This window comes from Bos indicus, chromosome 19 (genome assembly GCF_029378745.1).
Source record: "Bos indicus isolate NIAB-ARS_2022 breed Sahiwal x Tharparkar chromosome 19, NIAB-ARS_B.indTharparkar_mat_pri_1.0, whole genome shotgun sequence".
NCBI lineage: Eukaryota > Metazoa > Chordata > Mammalia > Artiodactyla > Bovidae > Bos > Bos indicus.
This window is the reverse complement of record NC_091778.1, coordinates 51,404,614-51,431,883: the sequence shown is the minus strand read 5'-3', so window position 1 is coordinate 51,431,883 and position 27,270 is coordinate 51,404,614. Positions and strand designations below refer to the sequence as shown.

The following is a 27,270-nucleotide window of genomic DNA, read 5'->3' as shown; positions in this document are numbered from 1 at the left end:
GAGCAATCGGAGGTCGAGCGCCGAGCGGGGCAGGGCGGGGACCGAGCGCGGGCCTGGCTTGCTCCCCGCGGCGCACCTGCCTTGGCCGTACCCCGCCTCCCCTGACCTCCGCGGAACCTGAGGAGCCTGCGAACCTTCTACAGAAGTGTGTCCTTGCCCCGTCGTGCGTGCTCTACCGGGGTCTCCAACTCCTCCTAGAGTCTCGAAGCCGTCTCCCCGCGGTGTCCAAGCCCTCCTCCCAGGGTCTCCGCACCCTTTCCTGTGGGATTTCCAACGCTCCTCTCCCTGGGCCCATGCCACACCTGAGGGCACTGGGTCCTGTTGGTGCTTAGTATCTGAGGCCTGCTGTTTAGTTTACAACATTCAGTTTCCCGTCCAGTGGGCAAGAAGTAAGATCTTAACCAGTCCTGTCAAGATACCTAAGATTCTGAATGAGTGGAATTAACAGTGAGGTTCATTCATAAAGATTAAGTGTGAAGAAGGTGAGTAATTTATTGATACGGGGCGGGGGGAGGGGGAGGGAATCTGGACTCATTGAACAAGAAAAGAGATCTGCCCAACAATCCCCAAACTGGGGAAATCAGATACCATCGCCTGGCAACTTACCTAGAAGCCCAAGAGACTGGGACAATTGCAGATCTACGTACCGGGTTGTCTGATAGCAATAGTGGCAAGTCTGAAATAATCATATTTCTATAGACCTCGTGCAGGAGGGAATCAAAGTAAAGAACTACACACTTGCAAGAGGGAATACTGACTTCTCTGTCTCCTTTCCCTTTAGATTTTGCAGCAACTTACTTTGGTAAACAACTCTGAATGTGTCTGAATCAGGTAAGATGTCGGTGTTCATTCCTGCTGTAGGGCTATAGAAAAGTAAGAAGATTTCTCTCTAAACACAAGGAAGCACACCCAGGACTAATACAGACTTCTCAGCTCAAAAATTTTTCTTTTAACTCTATTCTCTGGAAAATACATTTGGGTTATAGCGGGGGCGGGGGGGAGGGTTGTTAGAGTTTTCTTTTTTATTATTTATTTTTTCAAAATGTAAAGCAACTCAGCTTTGAAACATTTCAGTTTTTCAAAATGCTTGGTCTTAAACTCATCCACTTCTCAGATGGCAATTTAAGTAATTGCCTTAAGAACTTTGTCATTGAGATTGTTTTGAATATAATTTTTTTTTTCAATCAAACTGATCGATTTCTATGTGCATTATATTATTGTCTCTGCTATATTATAAAGTCCCTAAGGTCAGGGATTTATGAATCCTTGAACAGAATGAGTAGTTTGAATTGTGGAGCTGAATATATGATCAATATACAGAGATTTTCTTTCCTTTTCCTGTCTAATTCTATGTGTTTTATGCTTCATCCAGATACCTCCTCTAGTTTAACATAAACTAGTCAGCACTGATAAACTTGTGACTTACTTGTTTTTAAATTATCAATGGCCTATTTTAAATCCTAGACAGTTTTCTCTGACCTAGGATAAATTTTTACAGTTTCTCCTTCCCTGCAACCAAGCTGACTCAAACTCTAAAAATGCAAATTATTTCTAATACTATTTAAAGTAGAATAAAATTGAGGATCAGTTTTCTACAGAAGCATCATATTGTGGGGCCTGAAAAATGTTTAAGAGATATTTGCCTGTTTTCACTGGCATAGTATATATTGGATAAGACAGTCTTTAAAACAGGAAATTATTTTGCAGTCATTTGTATTATTGTAGATTATAGCCATCTTATAAGGAAACCAGTGCTGTATGACAAGGGTCCTTGTATTTGAACTTGGAGACAGACATCTTGATATATTTCGTGTTGGTGAAATGAGTTTCCTTCTAGTTCATATCAGAATTGAAACAGACATTGGAAGGATATAACTCTGAATTTCTTCACTAGGAAGAAGTGCCCAGAAAAGAGATTTTTTAGTTATATGACTTCTCAAAAAATAGTGGGATGTCGGGTTCCTCACCATTTAAGATGCGACTAGTTCATCTGGACCTGAAAGGAGCCCCGCCAAAGGTCTGCTACCTCTCGGAGGTAAGAGCTCCCTTTCTTCTCTAGAGAATCGCTTTGCCTCGGGTTTGGTTATGAAGTTGTGAACAGTGTTCTGTACATACATTTTTGGAACTCAACCATGGGTTCTGAGTTGCGGCGTGGTGGCAGCAGCATAGATCTTGAATTTCCCCCATATCCCCTCACAAAGCAGATAGCAACCAGGATGGCAAAAGGAAAAACAGAAAAGACAAAACCCCACAACCTCTGTTGTGAACCAAATCGCGTCTCCTAAAAAGATATGTTTAAATCCTAACCCAGCGGACCTGTTAATGTGACCTGTGATTTAAAGATAGGGTCTTTGCAGATGTCTCTGACATTAGATGAGGTCATATGGGAACAGGGTGAGCTCTAATCCAATAAGTGGTGTTTGTATAAGGAGAGGGGACAATAGACACAGAGGGAAGAGGACATGAGGACAGAGGCAGAGACTAGAATTGATGCATCTGCATGCCCAGGAGGGTAAAGGATGCCAGAAACTCGCAGAATCTGGAAGAGACAGGGAGGATGCCCCTTACAGCCTGGGAGGGAGCACGGCCCTGCTGACACCTAGATTTTGGGCTTCATCCTCCCAAGCTGTGAGAGAACACATTCTTACTATTTCAAGCTCCCCGGTTTGTTATGACTTGTTATGGCAGCCACAGGAAAAGCATGTACTCTAAAACAAATGTAAGTTATCAGGATTTTCCTGTGAATGCCAAAATGCAAGGGGCGGGGCCAAACCACGGACAGACAGCTCAACACTCCTGTGGGGTTAGCAGCTGGGCAGGGGATGGTAGAGGAAAGGTAAAAAAGAATTTAGGATCTTCCCTGGTGGTTCAGTGGCTAAGCCTCCAAGTCCCCAATGTGGGGGGCCCAAGTGCGATCCCCAGTCAGGAAACTAGATCCCACATGATGCAAATGAGAGTCTGCATGCCACAACGAAGATCAAAGATCCCACGTGCCGCAACTAAGACCTAGTGCAGCCAAATAAATACAAATAAATATTAAAAAAAAAAAATAGAATTCAGATGACTCCAAGACCAGGGAATCCACAAAATAGCCCAACAAGTAAAGGTAAGTCAGAAACTGGATGAGATGTCACTGGCTCCAGATTGAGAATGAGTGCTCAAGACCTCAAGGCATTCCAAAATACTTTCCAGAAACTTCTTCCAGAAGGACAGAACCCCACACTCAGAATGCAATGTTGGGAAAAGACTCCATCTTGAACTGGGGAGTAACATTGAGGTAAAGGAGAGAGAAGTTTCAAATACTGGAGAAACAGGATCCAGAGGGAGTGAAGACTGAGTGCTATGGAAGTAGCTGCACAAAGTCCGTAACTGCTAATCCTTTATGTAACAGCTGCAGAGGGAGCCCTGGGCTGGCCCAGCTCCATCCCAAACATAAGAACCTGCTCTCCAAAATACAAGAAAACAAATCTCATTGTAAAATGAGCAATAGGAAAGGAGTGTGGTTGTGCCATATGAAAAAACATTGCCAGAAAATAGAGGACCATGATTTGAGTAACAGTGAAGGCGCACCAGCACCATGTGACCACAAAGCAGATGGCACAGTTCTGTAATATTTCAAAACAAGATCAGAGATACTAAGAAGCTATGGAAGAACAGCATGAGTTAGAAATAGAAACGCCCAGTCCCACATGCTGCAACTAATAACCCGGCGTGCTGCAGTGAACATCGAAGATCCCCCATACTGCTCTTAGAACCCACGGTAGCCAAATAAATATTTTAAAAAGCACAGAAAGCCATAGCCAGACAAAAGTAGATTGTGAAAAGATTGCCTCCAGACTCAGGAATGAATTATAAGAAAAAAAAAAAAAATCAGAAATAGAGACTAAACTAGAAAAAGGACAAAAGTGAATAGACACCATGGGAACCAGTGTTGAGAAAGCAACGGCAGAAAAGAAAAAAAAGTCAAACGTGAAGAGATAAAAGCACTGTGACAAATGGATAGGTGTGAGAGACAGGCAAAGAAGACCCAGTTTGTGTGTAGCTGGAGCCCCCTGCTGTTGCTAATGGACAGAGTCAGGTTCAGACAACAATTTCTTATTCATTTCATTACCTGCTGCTGCTAACAGACAGTCAGGTTCAGACAACAATTTCTTATTCCCCCTGTTTCTGAGGATTTGCTGGGTGGCTCCCTCAGGCTGAGCTTAGCAGCCTGTCAGCCACCCAGTGCACCGAAGATCCCTACCAGCCCCAACAGAAATGCTAAAGAGGCCACCCAATAGTCAGATGGCTAAAGGCTGCAAGGAAAACCAGGAGCAAAAATGCTGCGGAAAATATGGAAATGTTATAACCGTTATGTTTCATTTGTGCAAGTGACTGACCTGGGTTAGTTTGACTCCTTTCCACAATCAGCCTCCTCTTATAATTTGCAGTCAATTGTCAATGACCCACTTTATAAATGATCTTAGCTAATTCCTGGTCCGAAGCTGATTTCCTTCTATCCAGCATGCTTAATAATGTTCCCATGTTCCTGGGGAAAGAAAGCTTTGACAGCAACATCAGCGAGAGTGCTACAAATTGTATAAAACTTGTAGTGGCCCTTGTCTGGAGGTGGATTTATATTCTAAATAGTTACAGGAGCCCTCACCCCTGCCTGTGATGCCAGGCTAAAAGAAAATCTCAGTGCTGTGTACAGTAGATACAGCCCTAAAAGTCCTGGAGGATAGGAGTCCATGTTCTTGAGATAAAGATGGAAAAAAGAAGTGGGAGAGAACCAGGGCAGGGACCCTGTAAGCACAGAGGGACAACCTCTTTCCTCCTTCATCTACCTCCTCTAGGCTTCTTCCAGGCGCCCACCACTAGCCCTCCAGAGCCTATAGGCTCCCATCGCCCCAGGCCGCCCCTTCCCTGTGTTCTAGGAGGCCCCCATGCTGCAAGTCTCATCCAGATGAGGTGCCGTCTGACCCTGCTTGCCCAACCGTCCCTCCCCAGCTAAGCCACTAGGCAGCTGCTATTCTATAGCAAGCAGAAACCCTGCCCCTTGTGTCAAGTGAACACGTCACTACATTTGTGTTTAGTTGGCATAACACAGAGTACACATTTCAGGTGGAAAGTTTCCAGGAGAATTATCAGTCCAAAGATCAGCTATAATGCATGTCCATCAGCTAAAAGAATGAGTCTGTGACCTGCATGTGTGTCGTTTTCCATTCAAATAGTCATGTTTTCATGACGTTTCTGTCTCCTCCCCAGATTTTCCCCCTGTTCCGTGCCCTGGGTGCAAATGGCATCCTCATTGAGTATGAAGACATGTTTCCCTACGAGGGCCACCTGAGGCTGCTGAGGGCCAAGCATGCGTACAGGTATCTGAGGTGCCAAGCAGGGCAATGCCTCTGTAGAGAAGATGGGATGTGCAGGGCAGCAACCTGGAGGGGAGGGGGGGCAGGAATCATAAAAATAAAGCACGTTCACTGAAGAGAATTTGGAAACGTTTAAAAGAATATAAGCATCCATATAGTCAAAGCTATGGATTTTCCAGTAGTCATGTACAGATGTGAGAGCTGGACCATGAGGAAGGCTGCGTGCCAAAGAATTGATGCTTTTGAACTGTGGTGTTGGAGAAGACTCTTGAGAGTCCCTTGGACTGCAAAGAGATCAAACCAGTCAATTGTAAAGGAAATCAACTCTGAATACTCATTGGAAGGACTGAAGCTGAAGCTCCAATACTTTTGCCACCTGATGTGAAGAGCTGATACGTTGGAAAAGGCCCTGATGCTGGGAAAGATTGGGGACAGGAGGAGAAGTGGGCAACAGAGGACGAGGTGATTGGAAGACATCACTGACTCAACGGACAAGAGTTTGAGCAAGCTCTAGGAGATAGTGATGGTCAGGGAAGCCTAGCGTGCTGCGGTCCATGGGGTCACAAAGAATCAGACATGACTTAGAAACTGAGCAACAACAACCACAAATGATCCCCCAGAAGGAAGCGCTGTGATTTGTTTCAGTCTTGTCTGTGGATATGAAATGCATGGAGGACACTTTGACAGGTGTCCATGCAGAAGAAGGAGGGAGGGTCTTTAAGGCCCCAAGTGGGATCTTTATCAGAAAAGTGAGGATTAAAGGGGAAAGGATCAGAATCATGGAGAAGGCAAGGGCACCCCACTCTAGTACTCTTGCCTGGAAAATCCCATGGACGGAGGAGCCTGGTGGGCCGCAGTCCATGGGGTTGCTATGAGTCGGACATGACTGAGTGACTTCACTTTCACTTTTCTCTTTCATGCATTGGAGAAGGAAATGGAAACCCACTCCAGTGTTCTTGCCTGGAGAATCCCAGGGACGGGAGAGCCTGGTGGACTGCCGTCTATGGGGTCGCACAGAGTCGGACACGACTGAAGCGACTTAGCAGCAGCAGCAGCAACAGATCAGAATCAGGAAAGTCAGATAGCATGGTCATGAGCATACCGCATTTGGCTTTAAAATTATGGGTATCCATGTAAATCAATAACAAATAGCCCAAAAGAAAATTGGACAAAGAACATTTTGATCCCCCCAAAAGAAAGAAGTATATGGTAATAATAAAACAATGAAATGCCATTTTGGCTACCAAATTGGAGAAGCTTTTAAAACAAAATGATAGTCCTCTGTGTCCACAAGGGTGAGCAAAAACTAGCCTCCTGCTGGTGGGCTGTAGAGCAGCCTAACTGTTCTGGAGGGTAGCTTGGCTCTGTGTGACAGAACTCCCAACATGTGCCTATGAGTGGGAAGCAGGAAAGGCATGATCCAGAGCATTAATGTGGTGATGGCAGAGGTGTTTGTGTTTCTTTGTACAACGAACGTGTTCTGTTCCTTTGTTTTTAAAAGTGAAAAAGGTACCAGGGTTCCAGTGAAGCTTGAAAAAGGTATATTTAAAGATAGAACCTTATGTCATCAGTTCATTTGTAAAACTGATTAACTTTAGAGATGGTTCAAACACAGAAATTGAGATGAATTCATAAATGACACCTCAGAGTAGAGTGGTTCGGGGCCCTTCCCGGATGGCATCCTCAGCATCTCAGTAGCAGGACGTTGACCTGGACGAACACTCAGGCGTGCTGACAGTGACTTCCTTCCAAGGGTTTTGTCCATTTTTAGATGGATAAACAAATGCATGTGTGCTCAGTCATGCCTGACTCCTTGTAATCCCATGGACTACAATCTGCTAGGCTCCTCTGTCCATGGAAGTTTTCCAGGCAAGAATACTGGAGTGGGTTGCAATTTCCTACTCCAGGGGATCTTCCCAACCTGGGGACCGAATCCACGTCTCTTGAATCTTCTGCATTGGTAGGCAGATTCTTTACCACTGAGCCACCTGGAAAGCGCTAATAGATGCGGTTACTAACCCCCTCAGATGAGTCACTCCACCTAGTCTTGGTACTCTATTAAAGGGGTCACCAGCCTTTTCTATAAAGGGCCAGACAGTAGATATTTCAGTCTGTACAGCCCATCTCATCTCTGTTACAACTGTTTGTGGGGCAAAAGCAGCCACAGGTGATAATAATGAGTGGGCATGGCTATGACCCAATAAAACCCTATTTGTGGACACTGAAGGATGAATTCCATACAATTTTTGTTCTTTTGTTACTCATTTGTGTCCGACTCTTTGCCACCCATGGACTGTAGCCCTCCAGGCTCTCCCTCCAGGCTCTCCAGTCCATGGGATTTCCCAGGCAAGAATACTGGGGTGGGTTGCCATTTCCAGGAGGTCTTCCCAACCCAGGGATCGAACCCATGTCTCCTGCACTGACAGGTGGATTCTTTACCGCTGAGCCATCAGGGAAGCCCTCCCATATAGTTTTTGCAGGTCACAAAATGTTATTCTTCTCTTGATTGTTCTCAACAATTTTTAAATGTTGAAACCATTCTTAGGTCATGGGCTGTACAGAAACAAGCGGTGAATTTACCCTCAGGCCCTGTCTTCCCACCTTTGTTCTAGACTATGATTCCTTGTGTGGCCCAGTTTCTGGTAAAATGACTTTAGCTTCTTAAAGAGTTTGAGTCAGAATAGCTGGTCAGAAGTAAACTGTTACTTGATGACATAACAGAGCATCGTTTTCCTGAACTGTAGCATGGAAGCCTTCTCTGAAAGCTTAAGAATACCTGTTGGGCTTTTCAGAGTTAGTGACCCTACTAGTTTCCTCAGTAGAGTCCCCCAGGAACCTGACAAGCGGGGATTGGGAGCCTAAATGGAAGCCGGCCTGCACCTCTTAGGGTGGTCTTTGTCTCTCTAGCCCTTCGGAAATCAAAGAGATCCTGCACCTGGCCACACTGAATGAGCTGGAGGTCATTCCCTTGGTGCAGACATTTGGGCACATGGAGGTAAGTGGGAGGAAGGGAAGTTACCTTGCACCCAGCTGTGGGGTTCAGGGGTGCACGGGCAGGGCTAGCCACCTGCAGGGAACAGCTCAGCGCTGCACAGAGAGGCTCTGTGAACAGCTGAGGAGCTGTTGTCTGATAAATCCAACATCCAGGCCCTCTCAACGTCAGTTTCCATAGACTGGTTTTTCCTTTGAGTGTCCATCCCACTTGCCAGTTATTTGCACGTCTCAATTTTTGGTTGACAACTGGACATTTCAGATCATATGTTACAGCAAATCTGACTTTTTCCCCATGGGTAGTTGTAAATTGCCTGGATTTAATCTGTCTCCCCAGATGTGTGTGGCCACAAATGCCTCTGTTGGGTTTTTATTCTTGTTTTTATTTTTTGCTCTTAGGGGGTCACTCTTCTGTCTTGACAGCTGGTGATTCCACGCAGGTTGGGCAGTAGTTGTGCCCAAGCCCGTAAGGCTCCACGTTATGCCCCAGGGGCTAGGGGTGCCACACGTAAGAGCTCAGCCAGTGCTCAGTCTGCTGTGGCTCCTGCTTTCCACCCAGCCCTCTCAGGCCCGTGTGTGTGTGTGTGTGTGTGTGGCCCCAGCCAGCTGGTGTGAAGGAGAACATGTGTCACCTTTGTGGTCCTGTGAGGACCGCAGAATTCAGAACAGTTTGCCACTCTTACTGACAGGTCTCCAAGGACTGGGTTTACCCACATCCAGCCGCTGGTGGGCACAGGGGGTGGGGCCCTGGGCAGAAGCTGCAGAATCTCTGTTTTTACCCAAAGTTGTGGCGGTCTTTCATGAACAAACATTTCTCAGTTTGTTGTTCACCTTTGGTTGGTTTCTGAAGGCCTGAAATTGTTTTTGACAAATGGTTCCACTTTGTACTTGTTGTGTGTGTGTGTGTGTGTGTGTGTGTGTGTGTGTGTGATGGGCAGGGCAATGGGGAGTGGGTAGTTTGCCAGCCTCTTCACTTGAGCAAGAAGTCCACCCACATGTAATTCTGCTGTGAAGGGAGACTGTCTTGTCCACTTTCTCACTCAGCCTAGTTAGAGGTGGAAGGGAGAAGGGCTGTTGACCAAGCAGCCTGGTTGCTCAGAGCCCTGGCTCCCGTGCCCAGGGCAGTCCCGCTGGCCCCCCTGGGAACTCTAATAGACACGAGGCTGGCAGGGTGCAGGGGCAGGAGCCCAGCTGTGGGGAGCTCGGGCATAAGCTTCTCCCCAGGGTTGCCAGCTTTCCTATTGTCTCCCTGCAGTTCGTGCTGAAGCACGAGGCTCTCGCTCACCTCCGGGAAGTGGCACGTTTCCCCAACACCCTGAACCCCCACAAAGAGGAGTCCCTGGCACTGGTCACAGCCATGATCGACCAGGTGATGGAGCTGCACCCGGGCGCCCGGTGGTTCCATGTCGGCTGCGACGAGGTGGGTGCCTCCCCTTGCCAGCAGGCAACTCCCCTAAGTCTGCAGCAGCCCCTTCTCTTCACCTCAAGGTCACCTGCTCCCACCTCGTGGGGTCTTCTCTTAAATAGAAAAGTAGCTCCAGGAATAAAGAAAGGCTGGCTGAGGAGATGTGCCCCAGTGAGGGCCGTGGTCCCAGCTGACAAGTGATCTCCCGTGGGCAAACCTGCTGAGCCAAGCAGGGTGCAGTGGGGTGCAGGCACCCACGGGACAGCAGAGCAGCCCCTAGTTACTGCACGTTCATGTCCTTGGGGCCAAGGTGGCCATGAGATTGAGCCGGTTACTTTTCTCCATGTGAAGCAGTGCAGTTTCAGACAGTGGGAGAAGGGAAATACCACTTTAGGGTCATGGAGCACTGGCTGGAAAGGCAGTTCCCAGGGGTGCCCCACCTTGTCCTCAAGAAACACAGGATCTTAGGAAGATTATGAGCCACCGAGCAGTGACCCAAAGACCTGTGCTCGTCTGAGCTCAGGCATCTGAGCTAGGACAGTGGTTTGTGGACATTTTATTCCAGAGTTTGATCCTCTTCTTCAAAAAAACCTTTTTTTAAAAAAAAATACATGTAATATAGAATTTATCACCGAAAGCGATTGAAAGTGAACAGTCCGGTAACTTTTTAGTCATTCTCAGTGTTGTGCAGCCCTCATCCCCGCCTAGTGCAGGGCCTCTCATCTCCCCACCCACCCCCCGCCCTCTACCTCTGCATCCATCTCTCCTTTGCATCTCTGCATTATCCCCCCGCCCCAGCACCCCGTAAGTGAAATGCTGCTCCATGCATGGGCTTCTCTCCCTGGGCACCTTCTCCAGCTTCATTCATCTACATGGCAGCTGAGTGATATTCCAGGGTGTGGACAGGCCACGCTCTGTTTATCCATCTTGTGTTGCTGGACGTCTGGTCATTTTTACCTTCTGGCTCTTGTGGTGCTCCTGTGCCCAGGCTCAAGGGAGTCTTAGAGCTGAGTTTGGGTGTTGGTGAAGAGGCAGGGGCGCCCTTCACCGCCCCCTCCCCATGGGCAGCTTCCCCGAGATTCTCCCAGGCCACAGCATGAACCTTTGGGTGAGGATGAGTGGTCCCGGGGCCAACCCACCCGTGTCTCCTCCTAGGTCTACTACCTTGGAGAGGGTGAGACCTCAAGACAGTGGTTGCAGCAGGAGCCCAACAGCAAAGCAAAGCTGTGTCTGTCCCACATGGAGGCGGTGGCCAGCCACATGCGGGCCCGGTACCCCACTACAACGCCCCTGATGTGGGATGACATGCTGCGGGACATCCCCGAGGACCAGCTCTCAGGTCGGCAGGGCGTGGCCCTGGCGGGCGGGGGGTGGTAGTGGTGATGGTGCAGGTCATGCTCAGCAGTGGGGCTTCCTGGTGCCACGAGGAGTGGAAGCCAAGTGCTCCGAGCCCCCAGCTGCTCAGGAGAGACCTAGACCCTGTTGTAGAGCTGCACTGAAGCTTCTAGTTCCAGACCATCCCGTTATTAGGACCACTTTCATGTGTTTCTCATATGACAGTGCCATTTTCCTAAAAGGTCTTGCAGGAGTGTGGTTGTGAGAGACCTGACCTGGAGGGTAGCATGAGGCCCTGGGGGCGGCACCGACCGTCGGGAGCAGGGGATAGGTTCGGAGCAGGGGCCCCCAGCAGACCATGAGAGCACCCAGTGCTTCTAGGGCCCTTGGCCTCACACGCCTGTACTGCCAGCCCTGTAGGGGCTCCACTGAGGTTCACACTGGCTGGTTGAGGGAAGCAGAGGCCCCCCCAGCCCAAGCCCAGCAAGGCCTAGCTTGAGGCTTTGGGGTGAGACAGGGAGATTGCCACACATGCTTCTGCAAGGTCCAGGTGTCCTGGCTGCGGCCGTTACCACGTGTGGCCACTTAAGTTTTCATTCATTATAAATAAGTCCGCTTAGCAATGCATTCCTACTGCACCTGGGCCTGCCCCGCGTGCAGACACACTGCCGCTCCCTCCCTTGAGGGAGCACCGGGGCCCATGGCCTTAGCAGCTCCAGCAGTGTCCAGTCACTTCCAGAGCTGACTGGCCTGGCAGCTGCGGCGTTTATGACCAAACGCTTAGTGCAGTACTGAATCTGTACTTGCTGCTGCTAAGTCACGTCAGTCGTGTCCGACTCTGTGCGACCCCACAGACGGGCGCCCACCAGGCTCCCCCGTCCCTGGGATTCTCCAGGCAAGAACACTGGAGTGGGTTGCCATTTCCTTCTCCAATGCATGAAAGTGAAAAGTGAAAGCGAAGTCACTCAGTCGTGTCCGACTCCTAGCGACCCCATGGACTATAGCCCACCAGGCTCCTCCGTCCATGGGAGTTTCCAGGCAAGAGTACTGGAGTGGGTTGCCAGTGTCTTCTCCGGAGTCTGTACTTAAATCCATTTTAATGCAAGAAAGGAGGGCTGAAGGCTGAAGGGACCCGCCCTCATGGCCTCTCTCCACTCCCAGGGTCAAGGGTGCCGCAACTGGTGGAGCCTGTGCTTTGGGACTATGGGGCTGACCTGGACCTCCACGGGAAAGGTCAGTACCAGAACGGAGCCGGGTGGTCATGGGCTCCTCTTGGTTTTCCCCACAGACAAGCATGTATTTCGGGCTTCACAGCTACACCTCGTCAGGGCATGCCACTCACACCTCTTACTTGCTCACCCAGCGCTCCTTGTGGAGAAGTACCGGAAGAGCGGCTTCTCCTGGCTCTGGGCCGCCAGCGCCTTCAAGGGGGCCACAGGAGTGAACCAGAGCCTGACCCCTATCGAGCACCACCTCAGAAACCACCTGCAGTGGCTGCAGGTGGCGGGCAGCGTGCCAGCGGACACGCTGCGGGGCATCATCCTGACTGGCTGGCAGAGGTGAGGCCATGTGGGGCCCAGGGATGCCCTTGGGAGGGTCGAAGCGGCTCCCATCACTCAGGACACATGGCCCTCCTCAGCCCATCCAGTCTGGGCCTCAGTTCTCACCTTCTGTCAAGAGGAAGCAGCCAGCACTCTGAGGAGGGTGTGGAGGACCAGCCGCACAAAACAAGCACTTGGGGTCAAGCCCCTCTCACCACACTGCTGAGGGGATGCGGCTCAGGGTGTTAGCACCCCAGGGCACTGGGCCTCCTCGTGCATGCTCTGTCTGCACCGTGCGTGTCTCTGCATGTTCACACCACCCCAGCCACTTTGGGAGAGGTGTGAAGACAGACCTCAGCTCATTCAGAATTTCACACTATCTGAAAAGTAGAGTTACAAGTTAACGCCTAGTCCCAGGCAAGTCCTGGCCTCAGGTCCCATCCTGAGGGGGAGGCCAGGGGCCCCAACACCAAGGGCAGGAGGCCCTGACTCCATGGGAGGCAACTGGAGGCGGGGCTGACTGCTGACCCTCAGCCCTCACTTACAGAGCTGAGTCAAAGATGAACTTCAAAGAATTTCAAGGTGGCAACTGCAGAGCATTCAGCCCAGGCAGGTCCCTCTGGGTGGGATCTGAGTGTGACTGCCAGCTGCAGACCCACAAAACCAAGGAAGCTTCTGGAAGCAGCAGAAGCTTCTCGATCCCTGTCCTGTCTCGCGGTGGCTCATGCCCGAGCATCCACTGAGTCCCTCTCCCACGGACTTAGGTATGACCACTTCTCTGTGCTGTGCGAGCTGCTGCCCGTGGGAATCCCGTCCCTGGCCGTCTGTCTGCAGGCGCTGCTGCACGGTATGGTCCCCTGCTCCTCCCAGGAAACCAAGTGCCAGGACCCCCAACTGCCACCTCCACCTGGCTGGACTGTGGTCTTAACAGCCTGGGTCTTCAAGCCTAAACCCAAGACAGAGGCCAGGAAGGTAGGGGGACGGGCTCCTCAGGCAGAGTGAACCCACAAGAAAGCTCATCATGGATAGGGTGCAGGAAAGGGCCCGTCTTCACTGGGTGAATATCCTGAATGCCCAGTGCCAGTGGGTGTGGCCCGCAGCTCCCTCACTTCTGGTTCTCCTGGGAGCAGCCAGGTGCAGGCAGAGATGCTTAGAGATGGACGAAACCAGCAGGCGTGCCTGATGGTGAAGCCCTGGTTAGGTAAACTCCCATTTGAGACCTGATGATAAATGTGCTGTTGGAGCAGAAAGATGTCAAGGTGGTTGAGGAAAGTGAGGACTGAACAGTGAACATGTTTAGAATTGTGCTGAGCCACAGGGATGTGGAAGGACAGATACTGAGACTCTACCCTTTTCTAACCTTCCCGCAAGGCTGCTGTGGCCTTGGGCTCATCCATCCCTGAAGTCAGCATGTGTGTGGCTGGACCTGGCCAGCGGTCCTTCTCGATTGTTTTGCCCACGACCCATGCCCAAAGGTCGGGAGGTCCAGCCAGCACGGGGTCCAGGCCACCTCCTCCAGGGGCCTCTCTGACCTCCGTCTATGGTTGGTTTCAGGAGACTTTGCTGAAAATGTCAAAGCAAGAGTGGAGAACTTTCTTGGGATTTCGAGCCTAGAGGAAATGAGTTTTAGGAGGTAACACTCTCACTCCCTGCCCTGCCTCTCCCCTCCCATTTGAGCCCTTCCTCAGCACGGCGGCTCCCTGTGCAGTGAGGGCGCCGGCTCCTTCCCTGGCAGCGACATCCTGGCCCTCGTCACACAAGTCAGCCTCCACCTGTGCAGCTCCGTGGACGCGCTGCTGGAGAGGGACAGGTGAGCAGGCCGGGGAGTGACCCCCACCACCTCCTGGCAGGGCAAGGGCCAGCTAATACTGCAAGGAAGCTTCCTAGGTGGAAGCTTTTAAAAATCTAACTTGTAAAAATCTTTACCAGATTTTCAAAGGTCTTATTTTACAACCACCAAGGCAGCCTTACAAGCCACAGTGCACCCACCTATGTGTGTGGATTTGTCCCCCGCCCCCTGGCCCCCACCCCACTGCAGGTATGTGACCGGCTGGTTCAGCCCCTACCATCGCCGGAGGAAGCTCATTCACCCCGTCATGATCGAGCACATCCAGCCCCAGGCACTCAGGTAGCCCACGGCCCGCCCCACTGTGTCCATCCCCGGCACTGCCCACCCTCCACTGCACTGGGAGCCTTCTGGACGAGCTGACTAGGTATCACAGCCAGAGTCCTGGGTGGCCCAACTGAATCAGCTGTGCCCTTAGGTGTCACGAGAAGCTTGGACATTTCCTGCCTGAGAGGGTTGAGGGTCACCAGATGCCCTGAGCCGGATCTGGGGCTCCTGGTAGGACCAGACTGCCTAGGGCTGTGGCCGCATGTGTCACCGTGGGGACAGGGTCCCAGCCGGCCTCCCCCCGCTCCCCCAGCTCTGCAAGCAGAGGCCAACACAGACTGTCCCCACTGAGTATAAGATGCCTTCAGCTGTCACGGCAGGTTCACGCACCAAGAAAAACCCTGCCAGCCAGTTGTGAAGTGCCTGCTGGTTACAAGGTCAAACTGACAGTCACTCATTGATTCCCAACAACCTTATGAGGCTGGTGCGAAGGACCCAGTTCCATGGATGAGTAAATGGAAGCCCAGGATGTCCTGACCTGTGGGGTTCTGGAGGCTCTGAGGTATGCCCCAGGGCCCTCATTGGGCAGGCTAACTGTCTCGCTGGTCCTCAGTCTCCTGGCCAGGTGGAACGCCCTCGCAGGGGAGCTGGAGGCTGCCCTGCAGCGCATCTTCTACCCAGACACGGTGGAGGAGTGGCTGGAGGAGAACGTGCACCCCAGCCTGCAGCGGCTGCAGGCTCTGCTACAGGACCTGGGTGAGGCGGCCAGCCCCAGGCAGGACTCAGGTCAGGACCCCTGAGGGGAGAGGCCAAGCACAGGCTTTCAGCAGCCCTGCACCCTTGTCTAGCTGTATCCAGCCCCAGGTGCCACTCCTGAGTCCTGGACAGCCGTGCCAGCGGGCAGCACTCAGAGTAAATACGGAAGGAAAAGGCCTTCTGGGCCTGTGCAGTGATCAGCATTAGAACTTTCTTTTGAAATAAAAAAGAGAGTGGAATCCAGAAATCATGCTACTAGAAATTTGAAAGGCTTCATTACTACCCTGGCCTGGGCTGCTTACAGTGCGGCCCTCACAATGCTCCAGAGACCCTTCTCACCCAACCCAGCTCCTAGGGAGCAGAGTCAGCCAAACATTTTCCCTCCGGTCCTGGAGCCTCCTCCAGCCCTGGGACGAACACACCAGAAACCAGTGTACGGCATGTCACAGCTTTTAAGAGAAAAGCACTCCAGATTTAACCATTTGGAAACCTAACTTTGGCATGTTTAAATGACTGTCCCCATAGGTCTGGTTGGCAGCCATTACTTAGAAAGGAGAGGATCTCATTTCTCTGAAGTTCCCTGAAGTTGCTCTCACACAGGCAGCCTGAGAACCCTGGGTCCATGGGTCTACCAGGCCATTCCCAGTGTGGAAGCCTTGTGGGTTTCCCCAGAGATGCTCTTGGCACATGCTGTACCTTGGAGGGACCTGGGTTCAGAGAAAGCAGAAGAAAACCAACAGTGCAGGTGACGGTCAGTGTGGCTGGCACCCAGATGCCATGGGGGTGGCTGCAGCCAGCTGCCCAGGCCCTGCTGAAGGGCAGTCATGAGCCTCGCCCATTCTGGCCACATACAAACAGGCCCAACCGCCAGGGTTTGAGAGAAGCTGGGAATGCGGGTTCCAAGGGATGGGTGCAAGTTTTTAAATGCTGCTAGAAGCTAGAAGAGAAAACCTCTGCCTACACTGGGAGCAGGGGCAGGTTATCCTCCCTGTGAGAGCCCAGCTGCAATCCTGATTGTGATCTGGACAAGGCAGCAGTGCGAGGTGGTATGAAGTGAGATCTTAATTCCCTGCCCAGAACTGAACCTGGATATCCTGGATGAGAGCCAGCAATCCTGGCCATCAGACCGGCAAGGGCTAGAAGGCTAGAAGTTGGTTTTCCATGGATCTTTGCCTCTGGTGAAAAATGCATTTATCAAGGAGGCAAAAACTGTTAATGCAGGTACAAAGTTTATTGAGACTTAGCATAACAATGAGCGGAAGAGCACACAGAGAACTGGTTTGTTAAGAGAGAAGCAAGGCAGAGATGCACACCCAGAGAGAACAGGTGTGGGCATCCCTCTTAGGAGGAGCACTGGAAAGGGGCGGTTAAGTCATTTATATAGGTCAGTTCTTCCAGGTCTTTACCTTCAGCCAGTTATCTGGTTTCTTTTCCACACCTGACCTACCCTGAGACGCTCCCTTGGGTGTGCATGCACCTCTCAGCCAAGATGAATCTCCAACTGAAGGCTTCTGGGAGGAGCAAGACTCATTACGGCCTAGCATTATCCCGAATTTTAACCCCCTGACTTTTGACCTTTCTGTGTATGTGCAGTGTCTCCCTTGTCCCAAAAGAGGGAGGAGTGGACATCCCTTAATCCTTTACTCAAAACAGGGTTTTGCCCCTTTGTCCTTGCATGATTATTACCTTAAGGTGTTTAAAAGAGACAAACACTGGCTATTTACCCTGTTGTTACTTCCATTCTGGAGCGCAAATAGGAGGCTAGTTATATGTATACATCCTGAAGCCCACTTCTTCCTGCCCCATGAAATGCAAACAGGAGGCCAGCATCTGTCTCCTGCCTCATCTGGACTCGAGATGAGCCATTTGGGGTTCTAGAGGCCTCACTATGGCAACAGCACACCAATCAAATGGGCCCCTTGGCATGCACCCTGAGCACCAGGAGCTCACGGGTGAGCACCTCACTTCTGACCACTGAGAATGTCTGGCTAGTGGAAGGAATGAACGTGGGGAGCAGGGAAGGAGCTGGGATCCACAGAACAGGCAGAGACAGCATCCTCAGAGGCTGACCCAGCCAGGCCCCACATCTGCCTGCTGAAAGCTTGTTGTAACCTGCAGGACTGAGTCCTGGCAAAGACCCTGACCCAGAGAGCTCAGTCCTATGCTTCGTGCCCTGGGACCCTGGGTGTCCTTCCCATTTCAGAAGCCTTGAGCCCCACATGGCTAGCAGGTCTGGCCTGTCCACACCAGGCTACTGCCCCAGTGGGCTGATTCCAGGAAGAGGCACATCAGTCTGCAGACAAGGTCCCACTGTGGTTTCACTTGGAGGACAGAAGCAAGCAGCAGGAATGGCTGAGTGTCCTGCCCTGGGGCTGCCAGGGACACAGCCGAGAGCCGAGGAGGAAGACTCCCAGGCGGTCCATCAGTCCTGCCGGGGCCCCATCAGAACTCTGCTGAGGGGTGCCATGGAGGTCAGCTCTGGTCTCCGGGGCTGTCAGCCTCACTGTCGCTGCTCTGAGACAGCTCCACAGGACTCTCCAGGCGGTGCAGCTCCAGGAAAGTAGTGATAAGCTTGGCAATGACTTCCACATCGCTGGTCCAGGCCGGCACCAGGAGGGAGGACAGGTCACCATGGCAGAGGTCCTGGCCTCCAGCAGGAGCCAGAAGACCACGCCAGCCTCCTCACAGGAACTGCCCTCCAGGACCCCACACCTTAGCTGGTCCCCACCCTCACCTGACCTTAGCCCAGGCCTCTCTGCCACTGGGGACCCCTGATGTGCCCCTCCCCTCTCCGTCCCTGCAGGGACCCCTGATACCACCTAGCAGGTGGTACCATGCCTGTCCCCCCAAGCCCCACCTCTTCCATGTTCCTGAAGCCTCTGCCCTACCACAGTCCCTTATGAGGGCCACTTGCCTGGGGGCAAGGGCATAGTGGGCAGCCCTGACCCATCGTCTCCCATCCTTGGCTTACCTGCGGTGGCCCATGACAGCACTCTGGGTGAGAGGGTGGGAGAAGCCTGTGGCGAACCGAAGCACCACCACATAGCCCTTCCCGAAGTACCGGACCTTCTCCTCCTCCACATTCACATCCCGGATGTCACTGAGCAGGACCACCACTGTGGGCGGGGCCAGGTCAGCAGCCATGTCCCCTCCCACCCTGCCCCTCTCGCCTGGATGCTGACACAGTGGCTTTGGGGGCACAGTGCAGAGGGTGAGAGCCTGCTTGTCATGAAGGAGTGCGTGTCACTCTAGGTCGGAGGCCCAGAGGATGCCGGGACCCAGCTTTAGATGTCATAGGAAGTGACCACAGCACAGGGTCCTGTGACTGCCGGTTAACATCCAGTCTGAGTGAGAGGGAACATCCAGCAGGCCTATTGCCTTGAAAAGCCCACCTGTCTAACACATCAGGGGCTGGCTAAGCATGGGACTGCCCAGCTTTCTGCTTCATTTTCCTCAACTGCTGGAAAATGCCTTCCTGGTCTCTAGTGGCCAGTCACTGAGCTGGGGGCTACCAGGCAATTTTCTTTGGGCCAGGGCACATCTGGGGACACACAGCATCCATGAGGCAGGACACAGCTCTGGTCACCGAGCAGCCAGCTTCCCCTTTCCAGGTCACGCAGACGCTCACTGCCTTCCGTCCACCCCAGAGTAACCCATGTCCTGTTCATGCCCCATGCCTTACCTTGGTCATGGCCTGCTCTGCAGAGAGTCAGCAGCTTCCTATACAAGCTGAATGTCTTCAGCACTACCTTCCCGGTGCTCTTGTTGAAGATGGCTTCCTAGAACGCCAGCCACAAGGCAGTCACCTGGTTGCTGGCCCATGCGCCAGTCCAATACACGCGAACTCACCAACTGTGTCCCCACCCTCCCCAGAGCAGACACAAGGAGGCAGCCCTCTCCCTTCCCATCCCAGTCAGAACCCCTGGCCCCTGCAGCCAGACCCCTCCAGGATCTCAGGTGTGAAGAGGAGCAGGTACTTCTCTCCACAGTTGAGAGAGGTGAGCACTGAGGATAAGGTCATCAAATGAGGGAACAGGGCAGAGAGCAATATTGGAGCCAGGCAACCCAAAGGCACATGAGGAAGGACAGGAGGGAGGTGGGCTCGCCCTTCTAGGAGAACTTCTAGGAGAGCAGCTTCAGAAGATTGTGTGGCCCACAAATGGTCACAAATAGGCAATGTCCAGGGGCCAAGTCAAGCTGGCCAGAGACCACTGGGCTCACATTTCAGGATGGGGTTGAGGGAATTAGGCCCCTGGAATCTTTCTTCCTTTGACGAGCCCTGCAGGGAAACTCAGGAGCCCCAAAGCCTGGGCACCCTTCCTGCATCAGCCTCACCTCCCAGTCCTCCAGGTTCTGCACGGCCACAAACAGACAGCCCGTGACGTAGAAGAGCTTCCAGCCCAGACTATCTGGGGAGCAAACACAGGAGACAGCCATGGGCAGGTAGCAGGGGGGCAAAAGTCAACATGCCTGCACAGGGTGCCTCCTCCCAGAACAGCTGCTTCCCAGACACTCGGCAGGAGTGGCCCCTGGGGGCCCAGCTGACTGCCCATGCCTCCAAGGACACCCCACCCCTGCCAAGGCCACCTGGCACTGTGGGCCCTGTCACACAGGACAGGACGTGGTCCACCAGCTCTGCCCTCAGCTCTCCACCTGGGTGACTCCTTGAGGTTACTATCATGGCACCAGGTGTGAGAGCAGAGATGGGGGACTACTTCCAGGGAACTGCTGAAAGCATAGACTATACCTGCCACAAGACCTGAGGCAGACATGAGAATGCCTTTCTGAACATTTTGACATGAAAATGCTGATGTAAATGAATGTAAGCTGTGGGGGACACACCAGCACACGAAGGTGAGACCACGCCTGCAAACCATTTAGAGGCAGAAAGTGAAAGTGTTAGTTGCTCAGTTTTGTCCAACTCCTTATGTCCCCATGGACTGTAGCCTGCCAGGCTCCTCTGTCCATGGGATTTCCTAGGCAAAAGTGATTTTCTAGGCAAAAGTGGGTAGCCATTCCCTTCTCCAGGGGCTCTTCCCAACCCAGGGATAGAAACCAGGTCTCCCACACTGCAGGCAGATTCTTTACCATCTGAGCCACCAGGGAAGCCCCATTTAGAGGTGGGGGCAATCCCCAAAATCATGCCTGTCAGATTACAAATGACAGGGTTTCCTTTTTTTCTCTATTTTCCAATCAGCTAAGGAAGCTCCTAGGGGTGGGGCGGGGCAGATGACGTTCCTCACCTCCACTGTAGTAGGCAGCAGCCAGGCCAATAGACAAGATTCCTGTGGGGAGAAAACAGGTACCTTCCCATTGGGCCACCACTAGCCCAGAGACCACCTCCTCCCAGGACCTGCAGACCCAAGTAAGCAGCCCCTTCCTGTTGCCAGGGATGGCTAAGAGCAGGGAGCAGGGGGTAAGAAAACCGCCAGGCTCAGAAGTTGTGGAAGCAACCAGGAAGTCTGTTTACCAAAATGTTCTACATCAGTCACAGTATTCACTGGTCACATGTCTTTGTTGAGGTTCCAGCGCTGACAGGGGAACCAGAAAGAGGAACCTGATGTGGGTTTCACCCACTGACACCACATTGTGTGGAATGAAGACAAGACTGCAGGTGAAGAGTCCCGACCCCGCATGAGACAGAACAGGAAGAGTCCCGGGAAAGAAGGCCCAGAGCCAGGCTGCACCTCCCCTCGCACCTCAGTTCCCGACATGTGCAGCTGCCCAGGGAGTGCAGGGCAATGGGGATTGACAGGGATAGAGGACCAGGGGCCTCCCCACCCTTACTCCTTACTGTCTCCATCACACAGGCCCTGACTTAAATCATATACAGGAGACTGGGTGTATGAAAGCAAGCAAAAAAGGAAATACAGGGACCTCACAGGAGCATGGAGACTATTAACCAAAGGATGTTAAATGGTGAAAAAACACAAGACTGACCATCTGTACAAGCACTCGAAAAGGATAAAAGCTGGAAAGACATAATAGTTGCTATTTCCTGGGGTAGTAGAACCAAATAAAATTTTAATCTTCATCCTTTTTTAAAGTTGGATTTTTAACTTGAGAAATATGAACATCCTTACCAACCAGCAGGGACCAGGATCTGATGCCTGGAGCCCTCTTCAGATGGAGGCGGGAGCTGGTGCGTGTCTCCACCTGCATATACATCCCTGAAACCTGCTGCCACCACCTTCAACAGGAGACCAGGGCGCCTGGGGAAGGACACAGACAGCTGGAGCCCTTGGGCCACTGCTAACAGACAGGAACCCAGCTCCTCTGCAGGACAAGATACCCAGCTGCCCACTAACAAGGTCCACACAGGTTCAGGAACCAGTCAGCCTGTGCTGACTGCAGTCTCTGTGGTCAGGCAAATCAACCCCCCAGGGACCCATGTCCTCTGTAAGGAAGGTTCTTTGCACAGATGTAATGGTTGCACTGGGGCTATGTCCCCTGCTCTGGCTCACAAAGCATCAACACTTGATCATCACCTGTCCACTTCCTACCTGGAAACCTCAGTCTCTTGGAAACCGTTAGCCCCCAGCAGCCTTCAAACTTCTGGCACCCTATCAGAACGTACCAGAACACCCTCATTTCCCTGTATAGGCCTATGAAAAAGAGAACTGAAAGTCTCATCATGGTTTGATGAGAGGCACTGACCGAAAAAGTCAGCTCCTGCAGCTGCGGAGACAACAGTCCGCACCCAGCGGAGGGTTTGGACGGCCAGGAGCACCGGCTTAATGAACGAGTCAGCAAAGGGGACTGATCTTCCCTTTGATCAGTGGAGAATTCTGCCCTGCACGATGCAATACGTTCAAAACGCTGGCTCCAGGGGCCCCGTTTTGGGTAGCTTTTCAGGTATTCTTTGTAAAGTTAAATCAAATTTCTGACAACAAAGAGTGGATTCAGTTCACACAAACGAAGCCAAGATCCTGCGATATCCCCGGCTCCCTCCCCTTGACATGCTTCGCCTGTCTCCACAGGCGACTCGGCCCCCCGCGGGGCGAGATCACTCCTGTCACCTGCAAGAGCCACTTAGGACACTCTCCACTGACCTTGCGGCCACACTGTGCACCCCTCTAGCCTCGAGCGCTACCAGGCCCCCGGGGCATCGACCCGGGCCGAGTCCCAAGACCGCGCTCCCGGAAGGACCTCGGCTGCGGGAGCCGCCCCTCAGCACACCCCGTGCCCCTCAAACCGCAACCGTGGCACGGTCCCGGCGCTCACCTCGGACACAAACCTGCAGGCGCGGAGGCGGGACGGGCGGGACCACAAGACTTCAAAACCCGCCGGCCTCCAACTTCCGGAGCTGGGGGCGGGACCAGCTGACTTCCGGACCCGCGGGGGCGGATGGGACAGTAGACTTCCAGACTCGGGGGCGGGGCGAGGCGCACGGGTCCTCACTTCCGGGGCCTCCACTCTGCCCTCGAGAGGAGAGGACTGGCGGGGTTCTAGAATGAGGTTGGCTATCAATCAGTAGAGATTGCGGAGGCTGCCACGGGTTTTGCGCACCCCGGCGCTCACCACAGAGCGCCTGGGGTTGCAGTCTTTAGAAGATCAGCAGAGGTAGGTGAAGTTGTAAGCACGAGACAGCCATTTAAGATGGTAAGAAAACGTTAAGTATGTATTTAAGCTCACAACAGATACATACAAACATTAGGGTAGATTCTGTAAAAACTTTAATGGGAAGCATTAAAATAGAACTAAAATAGTTGTTCGTGGTTTGGAAAATTATTGTAAAAATGTGAATTCTCCCAACTTGCTCTGCAGATTGAATTGCAAACCCAGTAAGTGTATCAACAGGTTGAAAAATCTGCACAGCGCTGCAAGGCACTGTGGAGGAGGGGAGAGATCTTTGACCCCCCAAAAAACTCAGTGTAGCTGGGAAATTCACATTTTCGTGAGGGCAGTTTTTCTGCTCCTCCTAAACTTGCCCCATTGTTGGGGAACGAGGATTGTAGTAAGAGATCGTATTCTCCAGGAATACCTTGAAATGCCCGCTTAGGTGGCCTCCCTGCTCCTCTCTTCAGTAAAACACGCATAATGCACCGCCACGGCCCCCAGATGAGGCTCCAAGCAGGACCCTGATTTGCCTATTTCCCACTACAGAAGGACTCTACCTGAAACAGGAGAGCCTCCACCACACAGCCACTGCCTGCATCAGTGGCCTCCAAACTGGGACAGTCAAGATGATCTATAGTGTGCTGGAAGAACATACTAGAGCTTGTATTCCTACTTATTTTATCTTTTTATGTCTATTCTCATGTGTCCTATAATTTACATAAGATTTATACACAGTGTATAAAGAAATATACACACATGGGCATGCCTAACCCTAGATGTTTTACCAATATAGGCACGATGTCAAAAATTGGGGGATGACTTTTCTATTTCACCAGTCTCGATGTACTCTCTGCCTGTGGTTCAGAATCACCTGGTGGGGCTGTTGAAACACAGACCATTGGACCTGTTCAGCAATGGATGGGGCTTGAAATGTACTCATGCTAGTGCCTGCTGCTCTGGGAACCACACCCAGAGAATTTAAGCTCTGAGCTGTAACAAAAGTAGGTTCTGCCTGAATGTGGCAGGTTCCCTGATCTGATGCCTCATCCCACATGCCATTTCCTTGAAATGCCTTCTGAGGTAAAATCACATGCCATCTTGAAGGTCTATTTGAATTGCTTAGCACCTCCTTTAAGTTCTCTCTGCTTGTGATCTTAATTCCTTAGAATTTAAGGAGAACTGAATTGATACCCAGAAAATTCCACTTTGCATTGCAGTCCTTGACATAATTTAATCTTTTGTACCAGAGGACAAGCCATTTAAAAATGAAGCCTACACTGGCTTTCTATTAATGTTAAGTGAAAGAACAAATGATGGCTGATTTGATTAAAACCCTGCTGAATACAGGTAAGAGCAAAAGACTGGAAATAAATACAAAATCCATAAATAGGGGACTGAGTGAATAAAATCTATACATTTTTTCCAGTTATCAATTGTTTTAAATTCAAACTGCATTGCCCATTCTATGAAAATGCATCTGAGCCCTTTTTTCTGTGCTCTCTGGCATGATGTTAAGCTTTGTCAATGGAAGGTGTTGGAGACACTTCAAGAGGAAGAGTTTTTCTTCTCGGTCTGGTTCTGTTGTCCTGGATCCACAGTGCACAAGGTTTCTCTAGTGTTCAGCTCTTACAGTACACACTGGCCAGCTGTACCCAGTATCCTCCACCTTCCCCAGCAACCCATTAAGTGGTCTTGTAGCAGAGTGCCTCCAGTGAGATTGATGTCAGGTCTAAAGTAAGAATTGTACAAGGAAATGTATCAAAAAGGAGAGAGACTATTAGTGTTGTCAGAAGAATTCAACAGAATAACCAAATAGTGGATAAGAGAAATTTCTCATTATGGAAGCAGTCCTGCTAATAAATAAAGAAATGATAGTATTAAAACATCAACCTAATGAAACTAGGCCATCTCATCAATGGTTGAAAATTAACATCACAAAAGGACAGGCACTAGAACTGCCTGATGGGATTTCACAATACCACCTAGGAAGTAGTCTTTCCCTGGAATTTCCCTGGCAGTCCAATGGGTTGAGACTGTGCTCCCGATAAAGGGGATACAAGTTTGATCCTGGTCCAGGAACTAAGATCCTGCTACACTTTACTGAAAATTCAGAACAAGGATATGCTGAGGAACTCCACATGGATGCAGTCAGCAATTGCTGAAAACCCTGCAGTCAAACAATCTGAGAAGTGAAATTGCTCAGTCGTGTAGACTCTTTGCGATCCTATGGACTGTAGCCTACCAAGCTCCTCCATCCGTGGAGCAACCTGATTTAACAATGATATGCAAGGAGAGATAGGAGTATGTGAATGGAACCTGCGGATTTAACAAACCCCCAAAACTTTAGAACTGGGAACTCACTATACAATATTTAACTAAGTGAGACTAATTTTATTTTTAGAAACAAAATTTTTGTAAGAGAAACACACAAACCAATTGAAATACAGACTAATAAAACATTGAACCTTATTTAGATCCAGATTGAAACTAAAATGAAGAGACCTTTGGGGAAACCTGGACACTAACTACACACAGCCCACCAGGCTTCTATGTTCATGGAATTCTCCAGGCAAGAATACTGAAATGGGTAGCCACTCCCTTTTCCAGGGGATTCCCTGATAGCTCAGTTGGTAAAGAATCTGCCTGCAATCTAGGAAACCCCGGTTTGATTCCTGGATCGGGAAGATCTGCTGGAGAAGGGATAGGCTACCCACTCCAGTATTCTTGGGCTTCCCTTGTAGCTCAGCTGATAAAGAATCCCCCTGCAATGTGGGAGACCTGGGTTCAATCCCTGGGTTGGGAAGATCCCTTGGAGAAGGGAAAGGCTACCCATTCCAGTAATCTGGCCTGGAGATTTCCATGGATTGTGTATAATCCATGGTGTCACAAAGAGTCGGACAGGACTGAGCGACTTTCACTTTCTTCCCCTTCTCCAGGGGATCATCCCAACCCAGTGATAGAACCCAGGGGTCTCCTTCATTGCAGGTGGATTCTTTACCATCTGAGCCACCTGGGAAACCCCTTGATGAAATTAAGTAATTGTAACTTGCCTTTTCCACACATGATGATATTGCATTATAGTTTTAAAACATTAACAAAATATAAGTGACAACCTAAATTCTTTTATTTAAGGTGATAACTGAAAATGTTTTCTTTTTTAAGTAATTAATTTGGCTGTCTTGGGTCTTAGTTGTGGCATCCAGGATCTTTCCTTGAGTCACAAAGACTCCCCAGTTGCGGTGCATGGACTTCAGTCGTTGGGGCACTTGGGCTTAGTTCCCTGACCAAGGACGGAGCCAGCACCCACTGCACTACCAGACAGATTCTTAACCACCCAAACCACCACGGAAGTCCCTTGAAAATGTTTTCCAAGAGGAGGTGCTGACATAGATTTGAATAATACAATATATTAATCTGACAGCCAGATAGGACCTCCTGAATTTAACTGACAGCAGGTTGTAAAAGAGCGTATGCACCAAAAACTATAATTAAAAAAAAAAAAGTTTTAAAGGGGAATATTTTAAGGTTTTGAGACTTGGAATACTCTCAAATGTTTTGCTGACCTGTGACCCCACCCCCAGGTGAGGAGGGAGAAATGTCCATTCCTGAGATTCCCCTGATAGAGACACCCCAGTGCTTTATTTTCCGGAAAGGCGCAGTTCTCATTTCCGATGGTGCTGGGATGACCATGCACTAACTACATAAAATGTTACCAGGGGACAAAGCTCAACGTCATCATTTGGTCCCGCATCCACCTTGATTTGCTAGAGGTAGCGTAGGAGAAGGAAATGGCAACTCACTCCAGTGTTCTTGCCCGGAGAATCCCAGGGACGGGGGAGCCTGGTGGGCTGCCGTCTCTGGGGTCACACAGAGTCGGACACGACTGAAGCGACTTAGCAGCAGCAGCAGCATAGGACGCAGGTTTGGCGACCTACGCTTCACACGTTCCTCGCGCTCCCGACGGCGCCACCCGCTCCTGACGGCGCCACGTGCTCCCGGCCCGCCGCGCGTGCGTACTGCCTCCGCGCCGGACATACGTGACGCGCCTCGGGGCGGAAATGGCGGCGGACCGGGGCGGCGCCGTCTCTACCAGTCTAAACCTGGAAGGTGGCGCGGGCCTGACGCTGAGCTGACGCACCAGAACGTCCCGGTAACGATCTCGGCCCGCCCCCTGGGGTCCGTCAGCTAGGCTGCTCAGAGCCGCAGCCAGACTCA

The 27,270-nt window shown here is 51.2% G+C and overlaps 2 protein-coding genes across 13 annotated transcripts; one reads left to right on the top strand and one right to left on the bottom strand.

The window, feature by feature from the left end:
- Positions 1-130: 130 nt before the first annotated feature.
- Positions 131-21,529, top strand: HEXD (hexosaminidase D). 6 transcript variants are annotated; one of them, XM_070773842.1, is made up of 16 exons: positions 131-482; positions 782-831; positions 1,895-2,035; positions 5,248-5,357; positions 8,262-8,349; positions 9,601-9,765; positions 10,906-11,089; positions 12,247-12,318; positions 12,449-12,644; positions 13,391-13,473; positions 14,181-14,259; positions 14,335-14,436; positions 14,665-14,754; positions 15,353-15,495; positions 21,018-21,109; positions 21,306-21,529. In XM_070773842.1, the coding sequence occupies exons 3-16, from the start codon at positions 1,952-1,954 to the stop codon at positions 21,315-21,317; spliced, it is 1,500 nt and encodes a 499-aa protein (XP_070629943.1). In that variant the 5' UTR covers positions 131-482; positions 782-831; positions 1,895-1,951; the 3' UTR covers positions 21,318-21,529. The 6 variants fall into 6 exon arrangements, with proteins under 6 accessions (XP_070629943.1, XP_070629944.1, XP_070629945.1 ...); XM_070773843.1 differs by lacking the exon at positions 21,018-21,109; XM_070773844.1 differs by lacking the exon at positions 21,306-21,529 and having other exon boundaries at positions 21,025-21,288.
- On the bottom strand, positions 16,708-24,975 carry CYBC1 (cytochrome b-245 chaperone 1). Of its 7 annotated transcripts, none has more exons than XM_070773850.1 (7): positions 22,720-24,966; positions 21,579-21,707; positions 20,739-20,780; positions 19,831-19,904; positions 19,178-19,274; positions 18,467-18,611; positions 16,708-17,006 (listed from the first exon to the last, which is right to left on the bottom strand). In XM_070773850.1, the coding sequence occupies exons 2-7, from the start codon at positions 21,661-21,663 to the stop codon at positions 16,976-16,978; spliced, it is 474 nt and encodes a 157-aa protein (XP_070629951.1). In that variant the 5' UTR covers positions 21,664-21,707; positions 22,720-24,966; the 3' UTR covers positions 16,708-16,975. The 7 variants fall into 7 exon arrangements, with proteins under 7 accessions (XP_070629951.1, XP_019836644.2, XP_019836643.2 ...); XM_019981085.2 differs by having other exon boundaries at positions 16,708-18,088; positions 22,733-23,175; XM_019981084.2 differs by having other exon boundaries at positions 16,708-18,088; positions 22,720-23,157.
- Between the last annotated feature and the right edge of the window lie 2,295 nt (positions 24,976-27,270).